Genomic DNA, 17,836 nt, shown 5'->3' with positions numbered 1-17,836 from the left:
TATGTGGGAGCAATACTCCACCACAAACAATCCACAATATGTGGGAGCAATGCTCCACCACAAATAATCCGCAATATGTGGGAGCAATGCTCCACCACAAATAATCTGCAATATATGGGAGTAACGCTCCATCACAAGCAATCCACAGGTGACCAAGACAACTAACTATCTAACTAGGGACTGCGCAAGATCACTCTACCACATATTACTGTCGGCAATCCGAAATGTTAGGGTATCTGTCTGTGCGAGATCACTCTACCACAGGTTACTGTGTGCAGACAAGATGTAGCTATCTAGCTACGGGCTCCACGAGATCACTCTACCACAAATTACGATGGGCAACCCAAGGTATAATAACCTGAGGATAAAATCATAAGCAAACCATCATATATGGGAGTGATGCTCCTCCACAAGAGAATATAAGTGACCAAGACATCTAGCTATCTAATTAGGGACTACGTGAGATAACTCTACCATATATCACTGTGGGCAGTTCAAAATGTCAGGGTCCCTGTCTGCATGAGATCGCTCTACCACATATCACTGTGGGCAGTCCGAAATGTCAGAGTCTTTATCTGTGCAAGATCACTCTACCACAGATCACTGTGGGTATATAGGAAGTAGCTATCTAGCTATGGACTGCGCGAGATCACTTTACCACAGATCACTGTAGGCATCCCAGGATACAACACTCACCGTCGACTGGCTCTGACCTCACTCTACAACGAGAGGGAGCCCTAGTTGATAGGATACATGCAGATTCAGATGTATAACAATCACTATCAATTGGCTTCGACTACAAGGGAGTACTGGTTGTCAAACTAGCTTATACCACATGAGAGCAATGGTTGTCAAACTAGCTCGTACTGTAAGAGAGAAATAGTCATCAAACTAGTTCATACCGTAAGGGAGCAATGGTTGTCAAACTATCTCATACCATATGAGAGCAATGGTCGTCAAGCTAGCTCATACCAAAAGAGAGCAATGGTCGTCAAACTGGTTCATACCACTAAGGAGCAATGATCGTCAACATGCATATAGTGCAATGATGAACATATTGTAAATAACCATGATACCGATATGATGATCATCAATGCAACAACTCCCTCAATATAGGTATAGTATAATCAACATGATCCTCCAATAGTACACACCAGACACGTGTGCACATACTACACGAGTATAATCAACATGATATCTCTAATAACACACACCCGACATGTGTGGACACTCAATGTAGGTATAATCAACTAGATGCCTCTAATACTACACACTAAACACATGTACACACACCACAATACTGGTATAATCAACAGGATACCTCCAATACTACTCACCAGACACCTATACACATGACAAACACATGTACACTCACAACATAGGTATAATCATCAAGATACTTCGAACTAAACATGCTGGACACGTGTACACATAACAACAAAGGTATAATCGTCAATATACCTCCAATAATACTCACCTGACATGTATACACACTTAACACATAATAGATCTAGAATTATAATCCATCAATCACATACACCTATATATATGAAAAGATCCAACATGTGTCTACCAACAACACCTACAATACATAGCAACACCTATACATGTGTGCATACTAATAATGCATAATCAGGATGATAACTCCTACAGTACACACCATACATGTGTGTACACTATAGAGTAAGAATAACCAAAGATGAGACTGTATAGATAATAAATAGATCATCTCAAAGATCAATCATATAAGTATCAAACACAGATAAAATATGAGTGGATTCAAGATAAAACAACCTAATCCATAAGATAATCCATGCACTAAGTTCAAAGAACTATAGAGGCCAAGAAAGATGTATCTGCCTTTAATATGTAGCTCTTATCAGAATAACTCCCACGTCAACATGTCCGTCTCTAATCAAAGTCCTGTAACACAGTATAGGTTAGAAATCCTATCACACATCTAAAGAGCTAACCTAAATCCAAGCTAATATTAAATCGATAACTAATATTGTAATCCAATTTAAGCTTGGATCCAACAACCTTACCCCACAATCCAGATGTCCCAACTAATGATTCGTTGTTGCAGAAGGTCACTGTCGGAGCTGATGGCCAAGGCTAAGCAGTACAACTGCCCTTTATGTCTAGTGCCCTAAACTAGAACTGGCTAGCCAGTATTCAGTAAGGTTGTAGTGCTACCAATTGGATCTGCTAATCCACATCCAGATCGTATGAGTACCATGGCCAGTGATCAGACAAGAAGGAAACGTAGGTAGAGATGCTCACTATTCCTACTCATGGTTGGATGGGTGGCACCCGACAACTTTGCTTTGGTAAGTGCCAGTGATCGATGGTCACACGATGTTCCACGACCAAGAGGGGGAAGGAATCATTGCCCTTTGGTGGAAGCGGTGTTGCTCGGGTCCGCACATGAGAGGGAAAGCTAGCCCTAGCCCCCTTGCGTCGATCCTTCACTCCGGTGACAATAACCCTAGACGACAGTTATTCTCACGACGATCGAGTGGGAGAAGAAGCGATGATGGGGTAGCAATACCCGACGATGGCAACGGATGACAGCATCAGGCAGATCCAGGTGAAGAAGGGGGAGTCAAGTGGAAGCTAGGGAATGATTCAGTCAATCTAAAGGAGGAGAGGGAGGTAGTGGAGATCGATGGTGGCTAGAGACAAAAGAAAGTCAGTGTGATCCACTTGTGGCGTCAGCGGTGTAGATCGGAGATGAGGCAGTCAAGATGATGAAGATAGGGAAGAGGACAATGCTTGCGAGGTGGGGATCGGGCGGAGAAGAGGAGAGAAATCAACAACAATAGGGAATCATGGCTTTTGGATTAAAGAGGAAGAACTTAAGTATTTACTTAGGTTTAATTTAATCAAACCCTAAGTTAATTCCTCGATCAACTTCCACTTAAGATATATTCCAAACAAACTTTTGTTGGTCCCTTTGGAGGTCGGCAAGAGAGGAGGGGTGAATTGCCCTACAAAAATAAACCACAAACCTTTCTTGGATATTTAACTAATTAACAGACACTTGTAATAATAAAAAGAAGAGGCTAAATGAAAAGAGCAGACACAAGAGATTTACTTTGTTTGCAATCAGGGGATTGCTAATCCAAGGAAAGTAAGCGCACTATCTGATGATCTCCTTCGGGCTGAGTAGCCTCTTTACAACATTGACAGCACAAATAAAAAGAACAGAAATGAAAGCACAGAGAAAACTGATTACAAGTGAGTTGATTTAACTGTGCAGATCAGTGCTATATTTATAGCACTGGTCGGGGTGCCCTGAAGGAGTTCCGGGCGCCCTGGGGGGATAAAATTTTATCCCCCAACAATCAGATCGCGTTTGACGCGATCCTGGTCAAAATCCGGGTCAGGGCGCCCGGAATGGTTCCGGGCGCCCAGACCAGGAAAGTCAACAGAGTTGACTTTTCTCGGTCTGGGACCTCTGCTCCGGTTTAGCTCGACTCGGTCCGGGTCTTTTGCTCCAGCTCCGCTAGCTTGGGTGATCTCGGCTATCCGGAATAGGGCTCACCCGAACCCAAGTTCCGGCCTTCTCCTCGAGCAGCCTTCCTTCCCGATTTCTCGTCGCTCGAACGCCGCACACGTTCTTCTCGTCCACCGGTGTACTCTTCCGCGGTCACCTCGTCCCTCGGACGCACCGAGCCCGTCAGCTCTCTCCCCGTGTCGTCCTTCTCGCTAGTCGTGTCTTCCGCTTGACTTCCTGTGTTCCTAAGCACTTGCACACTTAGACACAAGGGTTAGACAAAGCAAGACCTAACTTAACTTGTTTGATCACATCAAAACACCTTGGGGTTCGAACAATCTCCCCCTTTTTGATGTGAGCAACCCAAGTTAAGTTAGGGTAAAACAGATGCAATAAAAAATAGTTGATATGCAAATAAGTCCAAAATATTTTTCAATTGAAAAATTATATACCTCCCCCTAGACTTAACATACTTCTCCCCCTTTGATCACATAAAAAAAATGGGGTTTCTAAACAAGTCTAAGGTAAATTCTTAAAAAAAATCTTAAGTGTTCAAAAAAATTCTAAGTTTAAAATATTCATAAGGAAAAATTTTCTAAGGCAAATTGCAAAAATTTCTAAGTAAAATAAAATTTTGTACAACAGAATAGATATCTTAAAAAATTTCATAAAAAAATTCTAAGGAAAAAAACATTTTCTAAGGCAAAAAAAAAAATTTCTAAGTCAAAAACATGGGGAAAAAATTTTAATTTCTAAAAATAATATATATATTTTATTTGCATCAGAAATATTTTCTAAGTTAAACAAAATTTTCCAAAACAAATGTTTAACAACTTTTAAGCATTATTTAATTGTAACTTTAATACTTTTTCCAGAAAGTTAATTAAACATTTGATTTCAGTATTTTGGCTTCCAGGTCGTGGCGAGGCACTAGACCTTCTTGGTTATTGGAGCAACAGCCACTTCCTTAGACAAACCCTCATAAAGAAACTATCTGTTTAACTTTCTTGCTGAAAAATGCTAAGTTTAATTTAAAATTCAAGTTAAACATGTTTTTGGAACCCAATAGAGGTTCCTTCCTACAGGGTTAATTAAATATTTTCTAGGTACATAGGCCTTTGATATTTTTTTAATTTGATTTTGGTGAAACCTATAATACCAGTTTAGTCCTCTATAATTTATAAACGTAGAAATATTTAAACCATTAGACTTTTTCAGTCTTTCTATTTCTTCTTTTAGGTTTTCATTTTCAATTTTCAATTTATCTAAATCCTATATAAGACATGATTTTGCCAAAATTCCTTTTGTTTCTAAAATTTCATTTTCTAATTTGGTATTTTTATTTTCTAATTTATACATGGATTTAGCCATTACCTTAATACCAAAGTAAAGTTGATCAGGGGGTAAAAGGCATATCTCACTTACCAAATCAGACTTGAAGCCTGAATCTCCCCCTGCTTCGCTACTTTCATCTGAGGTCGCTCCCTCTTCATCGATGCTGGGTTCTGATGTACTTTGCCCTTCGTAACTTGCCATCAGTGCTATCCCGACATATTCTTGAATCTCGGACTCAGATGAAGAAGTGTCGTCCCAAGTAGCTTTTAGGTTCTTGTGCTTCTTGGGAATCTTGCCTTTGTTCTTCTTTAGTTCTGGGCAATCTTCTTTTAGGTGTCCTTCCTTTTGACACTGGTAGCAACGCATCCTTCTTCTATTTCTTGGATTCTTTTTATTCTGCATTTCTTTAAATTTATTAGATTTAAAAAAACTTTTTAAAGTTTCTTACCATGTATGCTTCCTGATCGTCTTCTGAATCTGACTCGGGTTCATCCTTCTTGGTTGTGTTTAGTGCAATCATCTGGCTTGCTTCCTTTGTTGTCCCGGCACACCTGGTTTCATGCAATTCAAGAGTGGAGAATAGTTCTTCTAAAATACTCACCTCCAGGTCTTTCGAAATATAGTAGGTGTCGACGATTGATGTCCATTCTGAAGTTTTGGGAAACGCGTTGAGTGCGTAGCGTATTGTGTCCCGATTTGTTACCGTTTCTTTGAGGTTCTTGAGACCAGTAATTAGTTCTTTTACTTTTGCGTGTAGACTGGCTATCTTCTCACCTTTTTCCAGACGGATGTTCATCAGTTTGTTCCGGAGGATGTCTCTTCTAGCGAGCTTCGCTTCGGACGTGCCTTCATGGAGTTCCAGGAACTTCTCCCAGAGTTCTTTAGCAGATGAATAGCTTCCGATGCGGTTGACCTCTTGAGACGGCAACACGCTCAGCAGGTGATATTCCGCATGGTTGTTCGCTACAGACTCATTCTGCTCCTTCTTTGTCCAATGGCTCTCTTCTTTTTCTTCTCCATCTTGATTCATCGGAGCTACAAAACCATACTTCATAATAAACCGAATTTTGAAATCAGTTTTTAGAAATACCTCCATACGACGCTTCCAGTCTGTGAAGTCCCCCTCGAATTTTGGTGGAACGATGCTTGGTCCGACCATCTCGTTGCTTCGATCGGCGATTAGTCCTCCTGAAGCATCTTGCTCTGATACCACTTGTTGGTCCCTTTGGAGGCCGGCAAGAGAGGAGGGGTGAATTTCCCTACAAAAATAAACCACAAACCTTTCTCGGATATTTAACTAATTAACAGACACTTGTAATAATAAAAAGAAGAGGCTAAATGAAAAGAGCAGACACAAGAGATTTACTTGGTTTATAATCAGGGGATTGCTAATCCAAGGAAAGTAAGCGCACTATCTGATGATCTCCTTTGGGTGGAGTAGCCTCTTTACAGCGTTGACAGCATAAATAAAAAGAACATAAATGAAAGTACAAAGAAAACTAATTACAAGTGAGTTGATTTAACTGTGCAGATCAGTGCTATATTTATAGCACTGGTTGGAGCGCCCGAAGGGGTTCCGGGTGCCCTGGGGGGATAAAATTTTATCCCCCAATGATCAGATCACGTTTGACGTGATCCTGGTCAAAATCCGGGTCCGGGCTCCCGGACCAGGAAAGTCAACAGAGTTGACTTTTCTCGGTCCGGGACCTCTGCTCTGGTTTAGCTCGTCTTAGTCCGGGTCTTTCGCTCCAGCTCCGCTAGCTTGGGTGATCTCGGCCATCCGAAATAGGGCTCACCCGAACCTAAGTTCCGGCCTTCTCCTCGAGCATCCTTCCTTCTCGGTTTCTCGTCCCTCAAAAATGCCGCGCACATTCTTCTCGCCCACCGTTGTACTCTTCCGCGGTCACCTCGTCCCTCGGACGCACCGAGCCCGTCGACTCTCTCCCCGTGCCGTCCTTCTCGCTAGCCGCGTCTTCCACTCGACTTCCTGTGTTCCTAAGCTCCTGCACACTTAGACACAAGGGTTAGACAAAGCAGGACCTAACTTAACTTGTTTGATCACATCAAAACACCTTGGGGTTCCAACAACTTTCTCCGAGCCCAATAGATCCATCCCCTTAAACTGTGTTATTCGGCCTCCGTTTAAATTATAAAAAAAATTCTAAAAAATTCTAAAAATATATATAAGATTATTTCTCAAATAACCTTCTTATTTAAGTATTATTTGGGTACTATACTTTACAAAGGACATGTGCGATGTTCGAGCGACGAGAAGCCAGGGAGGAAGCCTGCTCGAGAAGAAGGTCGGAAGATGGATCCAAGTGAGCTTAATTCCTGATGGACGAAATCACCCAAGCGATCAGAGCAACAAAAGAGCCAATAGAAAGCTGCAAAACTGCTGAAGGCGCCCTCAATTTTGTTGGAGGCACCTCTGCGCCTTTCTGTGAGAAGACACCTTCAAACCTTTTGAAGGCGCCTTTAACCACCCATGGAAGGTGCCTTTAACCTTTTGAAGGCGCCTTAGGATGGGCAAAATGTAACTGTTAGTGAAGATAAACCCTTATCTTTGCTTGCCTTGCTGGAGGTGCCTTCCACCTTGTTAGAGGCGCCTTCGAGTCTCGGATAAAATTTTTAAGGTGCTATAAAAAGACCTCTAGCCCTAGGAAATATTCAACAACTGTAACTACAACTCTTGTACTCTTTCCTAGTCTATTTCTTGAGCTATCAATGTCTGTAAGAAGCTCTTCGGCCTGCAATTAAGGAGATCTATTAGTACTTTTCACTGCCTTGGATTAACAACCATGTAGGTTGTAACCAAGTTAATTTCTTGCCTTCTTACGTCTTTCTTTTAAGTTATTTAGTTCAGTTTTATTATTGTTATTGTGCTCATAATCAAGTCCAAAGATTGAGAAAGAGGTTTATTTTTCTTATAGGCAATCCACCCCCTCTTGCCGGCCTCCCTGCACCAACACTAGCCTCTTGACCCATCAGGTTTTCATGCCAGCTGTCAAGTCCATAGACCTAACTAGACTTCTGCTGGTTGTCAGGTCCCGCAAAATCTGACTGGACTTCCCGCTAGATATCAGGTCGGCATGTTGACCTATTTGGACTTCGCACCAACTACCCGATCCCGTGGATCTAGCTGGATTTCAGTGTAGTGTTAGGTCTTCCTGACCCGTCAACTCCTACACACTTGGTTAAGCAATTAGATCACAAAAATACCTAACTTAATTCACTTATCATTCATCAAAATCTAAGTTACACCGTTAATGCAAACTATACCAATAGATACAACATATGACACCAACAAATATAGATTAATTTTTACCCCATTTGTAGGAGTTAATCATCATTACCAGACAATTATTTTTAATTGTGGTTTTATAAGTGATGAAAAACTGAATCTTTTTTTTTGTTGCTTAACAAATTCATAGAAGTCATGCCTAAAGGTGCACTAAACGTGATTATCACTAATCAAGATTCTGCTATAACAAAAGCTATTGCCCAAGTTTTCCCTCAGATAGTGCATCGATATTGTTTGTGGCACATACTTAATAAATTTCTAAAAAAATTGAATCCTTTGACTTTTCATGACTACTATCAAAGTATAAATAATGTCATTAGAAATTCTACAACACTTGATGAAGTTGAGAAATCATGGGAAGAGGTTATCAAATATGTTAACTTAGAGAAAAATAATTGGTTGTCTTTGATGTATAAATTACGACATAAGTGGGTGCTGACTTATTTTAGCCATGTATTTTGTATTGGAATGTCAAGTAGTCAGAGATCTAAAGGCTCACATGAATTTTTCAATAGATATGTCTCAAATAAAAACTCATTTAGGGACTTTATTACCCATTTCAATAGGGCAGTGAGACACCAAAGATACAATGAGTTAGTTGTAGATTGTATTGATATAAATGAGCATCCCAGAATTAAGACAAACTAATCAATGAAAAATCAAATGGTTAAGTTGTACATGAAAAAGAAATAGGTAGAGTTTCAAAGTGAAATGAGTGAGAGTCATGGTGATTATGTGTAACAAGTATCTATGGGAGTTGACTTAGTGGTTTACCATGTGATGAATTTTTAAAGTTGTTCTTTCTCTAAACCTAGGGTACGCTCACGCATGACAAATAGAGAGATAACCTATCTTGTAGCTATAGAAAATTTGAGTTCGATGGTATTCCCTGCAGGCATATATTAGCTTTTTTCGTATCAACCAAATGTTTCATTTGCCTAATAAGTATATACTTAAATGATGGACACGAGATGCAAAGGTTAGAGCAATATATGCTTTGGGGGAGCAAAATTTCATTATTGATCCAATTAGGGTTTTGATGTCAAGGCACTCAAGGTTATCCTATAAAGCTTTAGTATTAATTGATGATGCATCTTTGACTGATGAGGGGACAAACTTCTTGGATGAACAATTGAATTATATCTACAATAAAATTCAAGAGATAAATATTAGTAGAACATTCGACAATAGAGATCAAAGGAAGAAATTCATGGATGAGTCCCCTAATATTATTGATCCTTCTTTAGTAAGAGCAAAGAGATGTGGAAAGAGATTGAAATTACCAAAAGAGAAGTCCACCTCAAAGTTTCGGTTATATCGTAGATGTGGGCATCGAGATATGTCACATGATAAGCACAATTGTCCAATTTTATAGTAAGGGTATGTGTCAATTAATTCTCCATTTGTATGATAATTTTATTTGCAAATCAATTTTAATTCTCCATTTATATCATAATTTTATTTGCAAATCAACTTTAATTCTCCATTTGTATTTAAATAAATTGTGTAAATACAACGATATGTTGATTGTCAGATCAACTTTAAATAATCATCATGACAACGATGATAACACATATGAAGAAGAATTGGTATTTATAGCAGGCAAGTACTATCAAAATTTAATTTAAAGTTAGTGGTTGATTGATTGAGATATTAAAATTAATAATTGTCTTTATTATTGTAGATTCTAACAATATGTACTTTGTTAGTTAAATTTGTCTAAAGCTGGGTCAATACAGGAAAATCCGTGTTGAAGGTTTCCTTTTCACTTTTATTAATTATGTCTATTTATGATTTGTTAGCTATTACACGTATGATTTCTTATTTGTTAGCTATTACATATATGATTTCTGATTTTTTAGGTATTACACTTATGTTAGCTTGATTTGTGCTTATAAATGCTCTTATTAACATTTGAGAGAATATCTTGTCACTTAGGCCTTATAATCTAGAGAACTTGGAGCAGTTGCACAAACAAGCACCTAAATCTGAAGCTGCAGCACCTAAAGGTGGAGAGGACCAGCAAGCTGTTGTGAACTCTTTATTCATTTTTGTATTTGTTTAAGATTTGCAAATTCTGTCATTTTTAATGTGGTATTCAGGAGTTTGATGGTCGTGTTATATTTTTATTTCAGTAAATTTGATTAAAGAAAATACTGCTTCAGTAAACTTTGTAAAATTTAAGATTCCTGCACAATTAAATCAATTTCTAAATATAATGAATGCATGCTTTTATTGATGACAATTTTTGGCAGGTAAGAAAAAATATATATCATCTATAAGGTCCACATTTTCTTGGATCTGGTGAGCAGAATTTACAGCTTAATATATAAATACAGATTGAACCATTGTAACATACATGACTTCTACATGTTAGTGCCTAATTATGTCGGAATGGAGTCTGATTTCAAGGAGGAAGATTTCTAATTTTTGTCTTTAGTCATCGAAGGTAATTACTATCATTGTTAGATGATTGGTTTGATATTATCAATAGTTGTAAATATGATGAGATCTATTGTCTCTGGATCTGCATCGCCAACACTTTGTTTTATAGAAAATGGGAGGATGAAATCATATTGTTTATGCAGCTCTTCTCCAATAATAGAATTCTCTTTGTGGTCGTGAATGTAAACAAAAAGAGTTATGCTATTTTTTTAGAATTCTCTATGTGGTCTGATTTAAAGGAGGAAGATTTATGCTTTTTGAAAATTATGGGTTATAGAGGACAAAACCAATCATTTCATCTATGCTCTAGTTTGTGATCATATTTTTATCTTCTTTTTTTTTTTGTGTGGTTTTCAGTTTTTACTGGAGTAGAACTTATGAGACCTTCAAAGAATTGCTCGTGTGAGAGGTTAAATCCGGCCACGTAGATTGTGTCACAGCCACAACTACTCTCCCACTATGTTCGTCCCTGAGGTACCCTCACCGTCAGTAGTCAGCCGACGACGTTTCAGTGATCTCCTTATAGTGGAGCTCCACCAACACAGCTTCGGTCGACGACGACTTGAGACCCAAAGGGAGAGGTAGCCACAACTTGCAGATTGCTCAAGGAGTTTATTCTTAACTCTTTTATATTCCATCTTCTAGAGGAGCTGCTTGACTGGCTATGTAAAGATAGAAAGATCAAGATTCATGTTTCGCTAATGCCAATACATGGATTGATCCACAACGACATGCAAACTCATATAACAACAACTTTAACCTATTTTATTTGTAATAATTGATTCCTCCTGCACTTTGCAAAATACACAACAACTTCATCACATTACTTGTAACAACTTACATAAAACAATTTAGATAAAGTCGATACAACCCTTGCAACCACTCAAAAAAAAAAAATCAGTGATTGAAATTCAACTCATATAATAGCCTAAAACAACATGCTTAATCATCGTCATTATCATTACTGATCATAAGAGAATCCAACTGATGCTTTATCTCTTTCAATTCTTCTTTCAACTTAGTAAAATTTTGATACAACCCTTGCAACCACTCAAAATAAAATCAGTATTTGAAATTCAACTCATATAATAGCCTAAAACAACATGCCTAATCATCGTTATTATCATTACTAATCATAATCTCTTTCAATGCTTCTTTCAACTTAGTAAAATTTTCATTTTTTGAAAGTTTTCTCTCTAAATTTGAACTTGAAGTTGCACATGATATTTCATTTTGACTTGGTGCAAATTTTTTATCTAAGTATGCCTCAAAAGCTTTTTCTACCTCCTTTATACTTTTAAAAGATTTGTGTAGACATCCTTAAAGCTAATAACATGATTAGAAGCTTTTACCCATGTTTCATAAATTCTTAGTTCACGTCTAACAAATACAATATATGTTTTTCCCTATATTTAAAACAACATCTAGAATCTTATATAAACAAAATATTAGAACCTAAATGAAATGATTTACTATAGATTGCATATAAGGAGTTCTATTCTTTGCAAGATTCCTGTAAATTATAGAACCAAAAGAATATAAGTTATAAAGGAAAAAGATGCTCAAATCTAAACTTAACAAATTCTCAAACAAATAGACATAAAAGTGAACTAAAATGAGACATGTGAGACAAAAATAAATAAAGAGTTTATAATTTGTTCATGCATATAACTATAATATTATTTAGTTTCTAGTTCGAGTCCATTGTATGCTTTAGCTAATCAAATTAAAGCACTATGTTGTGACCAACTAATTAATGGTTAAATTATATATATGGAGGATTTTCAGGAACAGACAAGAAGAATGCATCTTCTAATGACTCATGTAAATAGAAATGAGAATGACCATAACAAATGCGATTTCTATGAACTATGGGAAGTAGGTACATGACCGATTTCAACCACAAACCCTAAATTAGAGTGGAAAAATCTAACATTAAGTGGAAAAATGAAGTACGAATAACAAAGAACATGAGTCTCATAGATTCACTACGGAGCTTTGACGAGAGACCACGGGAGCACCGAGGGGAGATGACAACGAGCACAGGCGAGAGGAACGGTGAGGGCAAAGTTTGGCTGCCCTAGCTTCGCTGCGAAGCTTCATCGCCGAGGGAAGAGGACAACATATAGATGCGGTAAGAGGGGAGGACGGCGAGTGTCACAGTGAGGGGAGAGGATAACGAGCACAAAGGAAACATTTCCACTGTCCTAGTTTCATTGGGGAGTTTTGATGGTAGACTAACTAACGAGTGGTGTTGTGAAGTGAAAAGGAAATCGTGATGCCATGTAGACTTGACAACAAGGCAGTCGTGTACCGTTAAGTCCCGCAACATAAGGCTGTTGTAATACATATATATATATATGCAAAATAAATAAACATATGTGAGAGTCCAAGACCCGGCTCACATTTAGGATCCGTGAGACACTTTTGGATTTGGGCCTGCACTTAGGATTCATGAACCTTGAAGTTGTAGGCCGAATCCATTTTCGAATAGGATCCGGATCCGTCACGTAAGTGCACATGCTGCTTAATGGCCGTCTATTAAAGCAGGAGAAATTGCCTCAATTTGGCGTCGGTCCGCACAGACCCTGACCACACCCTTCCTTCATCGATCGACGCTCGATCGCTCTCGTAAGGCGTAGCTCGTTGCGTGTTTCCCTCCCGTCTCTCCAGAGTTCTTTCCGCACGCGCGCCCCAAGATCCACATCTTCTCCTGGAAGTTGCCGAATCTTTAGCTTTGATTCTAGGGTTTCTCCTCATCCTGGTCCCTCGCGCAACGATCTCTCCATCCGCGGCGGAGAAGAGGCAGAGCGGCAGCGTGTGGCCTTCTGTTTCTTGTCATTACACAAGGTCTGGTCTTGTTGGGTTGATCCACTCTGCGGTGGCGATGAGGCGGAAAAGGAAAGGGATTAGGCCGCCGGACACTGTTGCTGTCTCCCGGACCGATGATTTTGACACGGCGCGTCAGATCAAGAAGCAGTGCGGCGAGGACTGGAAGGTGTTCCGCAACCAGAAGGCGGGATCTTGCAGCGGCGGGGGAGAAAAGGCGGGTTGTGATGCCAGCCGCGCGGCCGCTGGAGTGGTCATGACTGCTCCTCCCTACGGGAGATTGGCGGCTGATTACCCCGGCCGAGGGCTGAAGAGGAAGCTGGGGTGCATGGAGCCTGCGACCAGGATTGGGCGGAAGGAGAAACTAGAGGATGAGTATGTCCTCGGTCGCAAGATCGGGAAAGGGAGGTTTGGTTCTGTGCGGTTGTGCCGGAGCAAGGCCAATGGAGATGAATTCGCCTGCAAGACTCTGCGTAAGGATGGGGATGAGTCAGTGCATCGCGAGGTGGAGATCATGCAGCATATATCGGGCCACCCTGGCATTGTTACCTTGAAGGCAGTTTTTGAAGATGAGATAAGCTTCCATCTTGTTATGGAGCTGTGTTCTGGGGGCCGGTTGATTGATCAGATAAACAAGGAAGTGAGGTACTCAGAGCAGAGGGCTGCCATTCTTATAAAGGAGTTAATCACGATCATCAAGTATTGCTGTGAAATGGGTGTTGTTCATAGGGACATCAAGCCAGAGAATATTCTTCTTACAGCTTCAGGGAAGATAAAACTGGCTGACTTTGGATTAGCAGTCCGATTTATAGCAGGTATTCATATTTTTTGTTTTTGTTTATTGGACAAGGTCGAGGACAAGATTTCATTTTAGCCACCAAATCAATCGTGAAAGCATTGCATAGTCTCATTTGTAATTTTCATTGTGAGCTATGTATCAAGTCGCATAGTACCTATTTGTAGATCCATTACTTTGTGGCAGCAACATTCTATAGAAACAAATGCTCATGTAATTGAGATGTAGCAAAGCATCAATGCAATTAATTAAACCTCATTCTTCTTTTATTTCATCTTCGCTATTCAAATTCATCAAAATTTACATGGTATCAACGCCTTAAGCTGTGTGAGTGAAAGATAATCGACCATGGACGATGAAAACAATATCCTTGCTTCTTCTCGATTGTTTTTCAGGTTGTGAAACCCTGGAATCACACACTCCGGTACACAGTGTGTCTTTCATGCGTGATTGTTGCATGAATGTGTAATCCCATGGAGAAAAGAATTTGTAGGAAAATTGCCTATGCCGATGAGACAAAAATAGTATGAAGCGATCTGAAGGAGTGTTCTTAGAGGTGATGATAGTGGCAGTGAATTACTTCAAGCTAAAGCATTTATAGAATGAGTTTGAGAACTAATTTATTGTCCCAACCCATAGATTTGAAGTAGCTATTGAGTACACTAAAGAGCATTAGATGGAGAAAAAGGATGAAAAAATAAGTTCGCCAACATGATATGTGATCATTAATGGGAAACGAGGAAAGATCAAGATGTGTGATTGTTGTGGGAATGTGAGTCACGAGAAGAAGTGTGACAAACCAACCACCTGACCTCATTCAACTACCTCGCCTCTAACCTTCTCCTTGCCTTGATCATGGACTACCTTGCTTGTCACCGTGATGATCGATAACCTTTCTTGGCATCACTATCGTGGACCACCTATCTTAATAGATGACCACACGCCGTAATCTACCACTTCACTTGATCATGGATCACCTTGCCTCGACTGAGCCACAAACATCTAACATAGAAGCCCATCTTATGCCTCCATGAACCTTTGTGAGATGTTGCAAAGCAGTAACCACCTCTTGTATGCCTCTGTGAGATGTTTCAAAGCCCATCATCGCCTTGTGTTACACCTTCATGACATGTTCTGGGTTTTGGATTGTTCCATGTGTCAGTCAATGAGTAGAACAAAATACTTCACCTCGGCTGACCGACACGGAACAAAAATTAAAACCATGGTTAACGCAACACGGTATGGATACAATACTATTCAGAGATTCACAACATATAATTATATTTTACTACTTGTCAAGTTATGTAATTATTGTTTTCTTCTTCCCTTTTTCTTCATCTTCTTCCTCCCTCCACCTTCAATTTGTCACGGGGCATGACTCAAAATTTCAAACCTAGCCTGAAAATAAACACTATTTAAGCTTCAATCTCTCTTTCTCTCTACATGTCTATTTGTCCTGTGGTTTTTACAAGTCAATTTGATTAACTGAGACACATGAGTTCTGATTAGATGGGCTATGAGATATTTTCAACAGATGTGGAAACAAAATGGTATTCATGATACTTTTCACGGAGCTCTGCTGATCGTGTTTTGGAGGTTATATTTCCATCTACCAGTTTATTTGGTGTGTCATCCTGTTGCTATGCTAACATACCTTAATATACTGGCTCCTTTTTGCTATGGTTCCATATTAATTCTGACTGACATTTATAATGGACGAGTATTCTGCATATCCTGGTGTTTGAATCTTGTTTCTATCTAGAATTATCAGGTGCCTTTTAGTGTAGATCTTCTTTTGTGTTTTCTACCAAATAAAACATGACCTTCCACCTTCTTGGCCTAAATGCGTCACTATAAACAATCTATCATGCACATGCTGATTGTTTCTTTTTTGTTGACTTCACTATTGATATATGCCTTGCCTGTGATTTCATTGTTTTCGATTGGATGCTCTTCATTTTTTTTTTATCCTAAGCATTTCTCTTTAGTCTTTATTACAAGTTGACATTTGCTTTCTTGTATCTCGTTAATTGCCATCCAAATTTAGTTGATGTATTAAAAGAGAGCAAATAGCAAAATTTATCTATAAAAGATGCAATCAAGTTTGATTCACTACAATTTTCGCCAACATGATTATTATTGGTAATGATCACATTCTTTCAATGTTGATAGCTTCCAATTATATTGGTGATGATCACATGAGCAATGCTGACTTTTTTGCTTAAACAGGGCAGAAGTTATCTGGACGTGCAGGGAGCCCTGCATATGTAGCCCCAGAAGTTCTCGTTGGAGACTATTCCGAAAAAGTTGACATTTGGGCTGCCGGTGTTCTTCTCCATCTGCTCTTGGTCGGTGAACTTCCATTCAAAGGTCACTCTCGAGAAGCTGTCTTTGAAGAAATCAAATTTATGGAGCTTCATTTCATCACCGGGGCTTGGGAGTCTATCTCGGAGCTTGCAAAGGACCTTGTTGGCAAGATGCTTACTCGGGATGCCTCCCAAAGAATCACAATCGATGAAATTTTGAGTAACTGTTGTCGTGCAATAGGCTTATTTGCCTTTTCTTCACCTTTAGTTAGCTAACGTTTGTCTAATATTTCAGTGCACCCATGGATTTTGTTCTACACAAAATGCTCATCTGAGGCAGTGACAAGAAAGGCCAGGATTAGAAGAAGTGCTAAACCCATACTTGATATAAAAAGAGTTGCTGCACTCATTAACAGCTCTCTTACAGCAGAGAATTCAAATTCAAAGTCGGAAGAGCAGCACGATGGCAACTGTTTCGTCGATGTTTTGGCCGCTGCTATGGGACGAGTTTCCATATCTGAGACGAAGCGAAGCAGGCTTTGTGGCCCGATCCATCCCATCCAGCAGCAGTGCTCATCTAACATGGAAGCTAATCTTTGTACAGCATTCTAACTCTGATGTATAGCAACTACGGTACAGCTGAGCCCTGCAAATTTCTACTCGCTGAGTTTAGTGACCTGAAGCTAATGGATTAATTACATCGACATGGCAACCCTTCGAGGCACACCTTTCATTTTTCCAGAGAGAGAGTCAAAGTTATTTCTCTCAGTCTGAGGCATTCGATACGCTCTGACGATTGCGCAATAGCTTGCTAACTATGCGGTTGCTTGTACATAAATGACTACTTTCATAACTTCTAGCCCATCTTTACTAGGTAGGTATTAATCACGACTGCTTTTATGTTGAGAAAGTAGAAATCCAATATATGTAAATATGCTTGCTACCGGATAAGATGAAGAGACTGACTAGCTTTTGTTTCATCAAGCATTATGATCTTTGAATGTCTGGCGTAGCAATAGCACAAAATCTTCATGTCGATCCTTGTTTATTTGATCTGGGTAGAAACACAATTGGCAGTCAATCTTTCACGAGTTAGTAGAGCACTGTGATTTAGAGAACCATAAAATTCCTGCTTAAATGATTGGATCGTTAAAGAATACCTGGTTCTGGCTGCTACTCTCAGTTGAGGATACAGATGGATGGAAAAAGGCTAGGAAAGTTTATGGTAAGCAGGTAATAAGCACATACAACTTCCTAGCAAAAGAGAGGTCCTAGAAAAAAAAAAGTATGAATACCATATCATGGCAGAGTATTTGGTGAAC

The 17,836-nt window shown here is 39.3% G+C and overlaps 1 protein-coding gene across 1 annotated transcript; it reads left to right on the top strand.

The window, feature by feature from the left end:
* Positions 1-13,157: 13,157 nt before the first annotated feature.
* Positions 13,158-17,498, top strand: LOC121996993 (serine/threonine-protein kinase PEPKR2-like). Its single transcript, XM_042551198.1, has 3 exons — positions 13,158-14,227; positions 16,438-16,734; positions 16,810-17,498. The coding sequence occupies exons 1-3, from the start codon at positions 13,471-13,473 to the stop codon at positions 17,124-17,126; spliced, it is 1,371 nt and encodes a 456-aa protein (XP_042407132.1). The 5' UTR covers positions 13,158-13,470; the 3' UTR covers positions 17,127-17,498.
* The last annotated feature ends 338 nt before the right edge of the window (positions 17,499-17,836 follow it).

This window comes from Zingiber officinale, chromosome 6A, assembly GCF_018446385.1.
Source record: "Zingiber officinale cultivar Zhangliang chromosome 6A, Zo_v1.1, whole genome shotgun sequence".
Classification (NCBI taxonomy): Eukaryota; Viridiplantae; Streptophyta; class Magnoliopsida; order Zingiberales; family Zingiberaceae; genus Zingiber; species Zingiber officinale.
The sequence above is the reverse complement of the archived record's forward strand: the minus strand, read 5'-3'. Positions and strand labels throughout refer to the sequence as shown.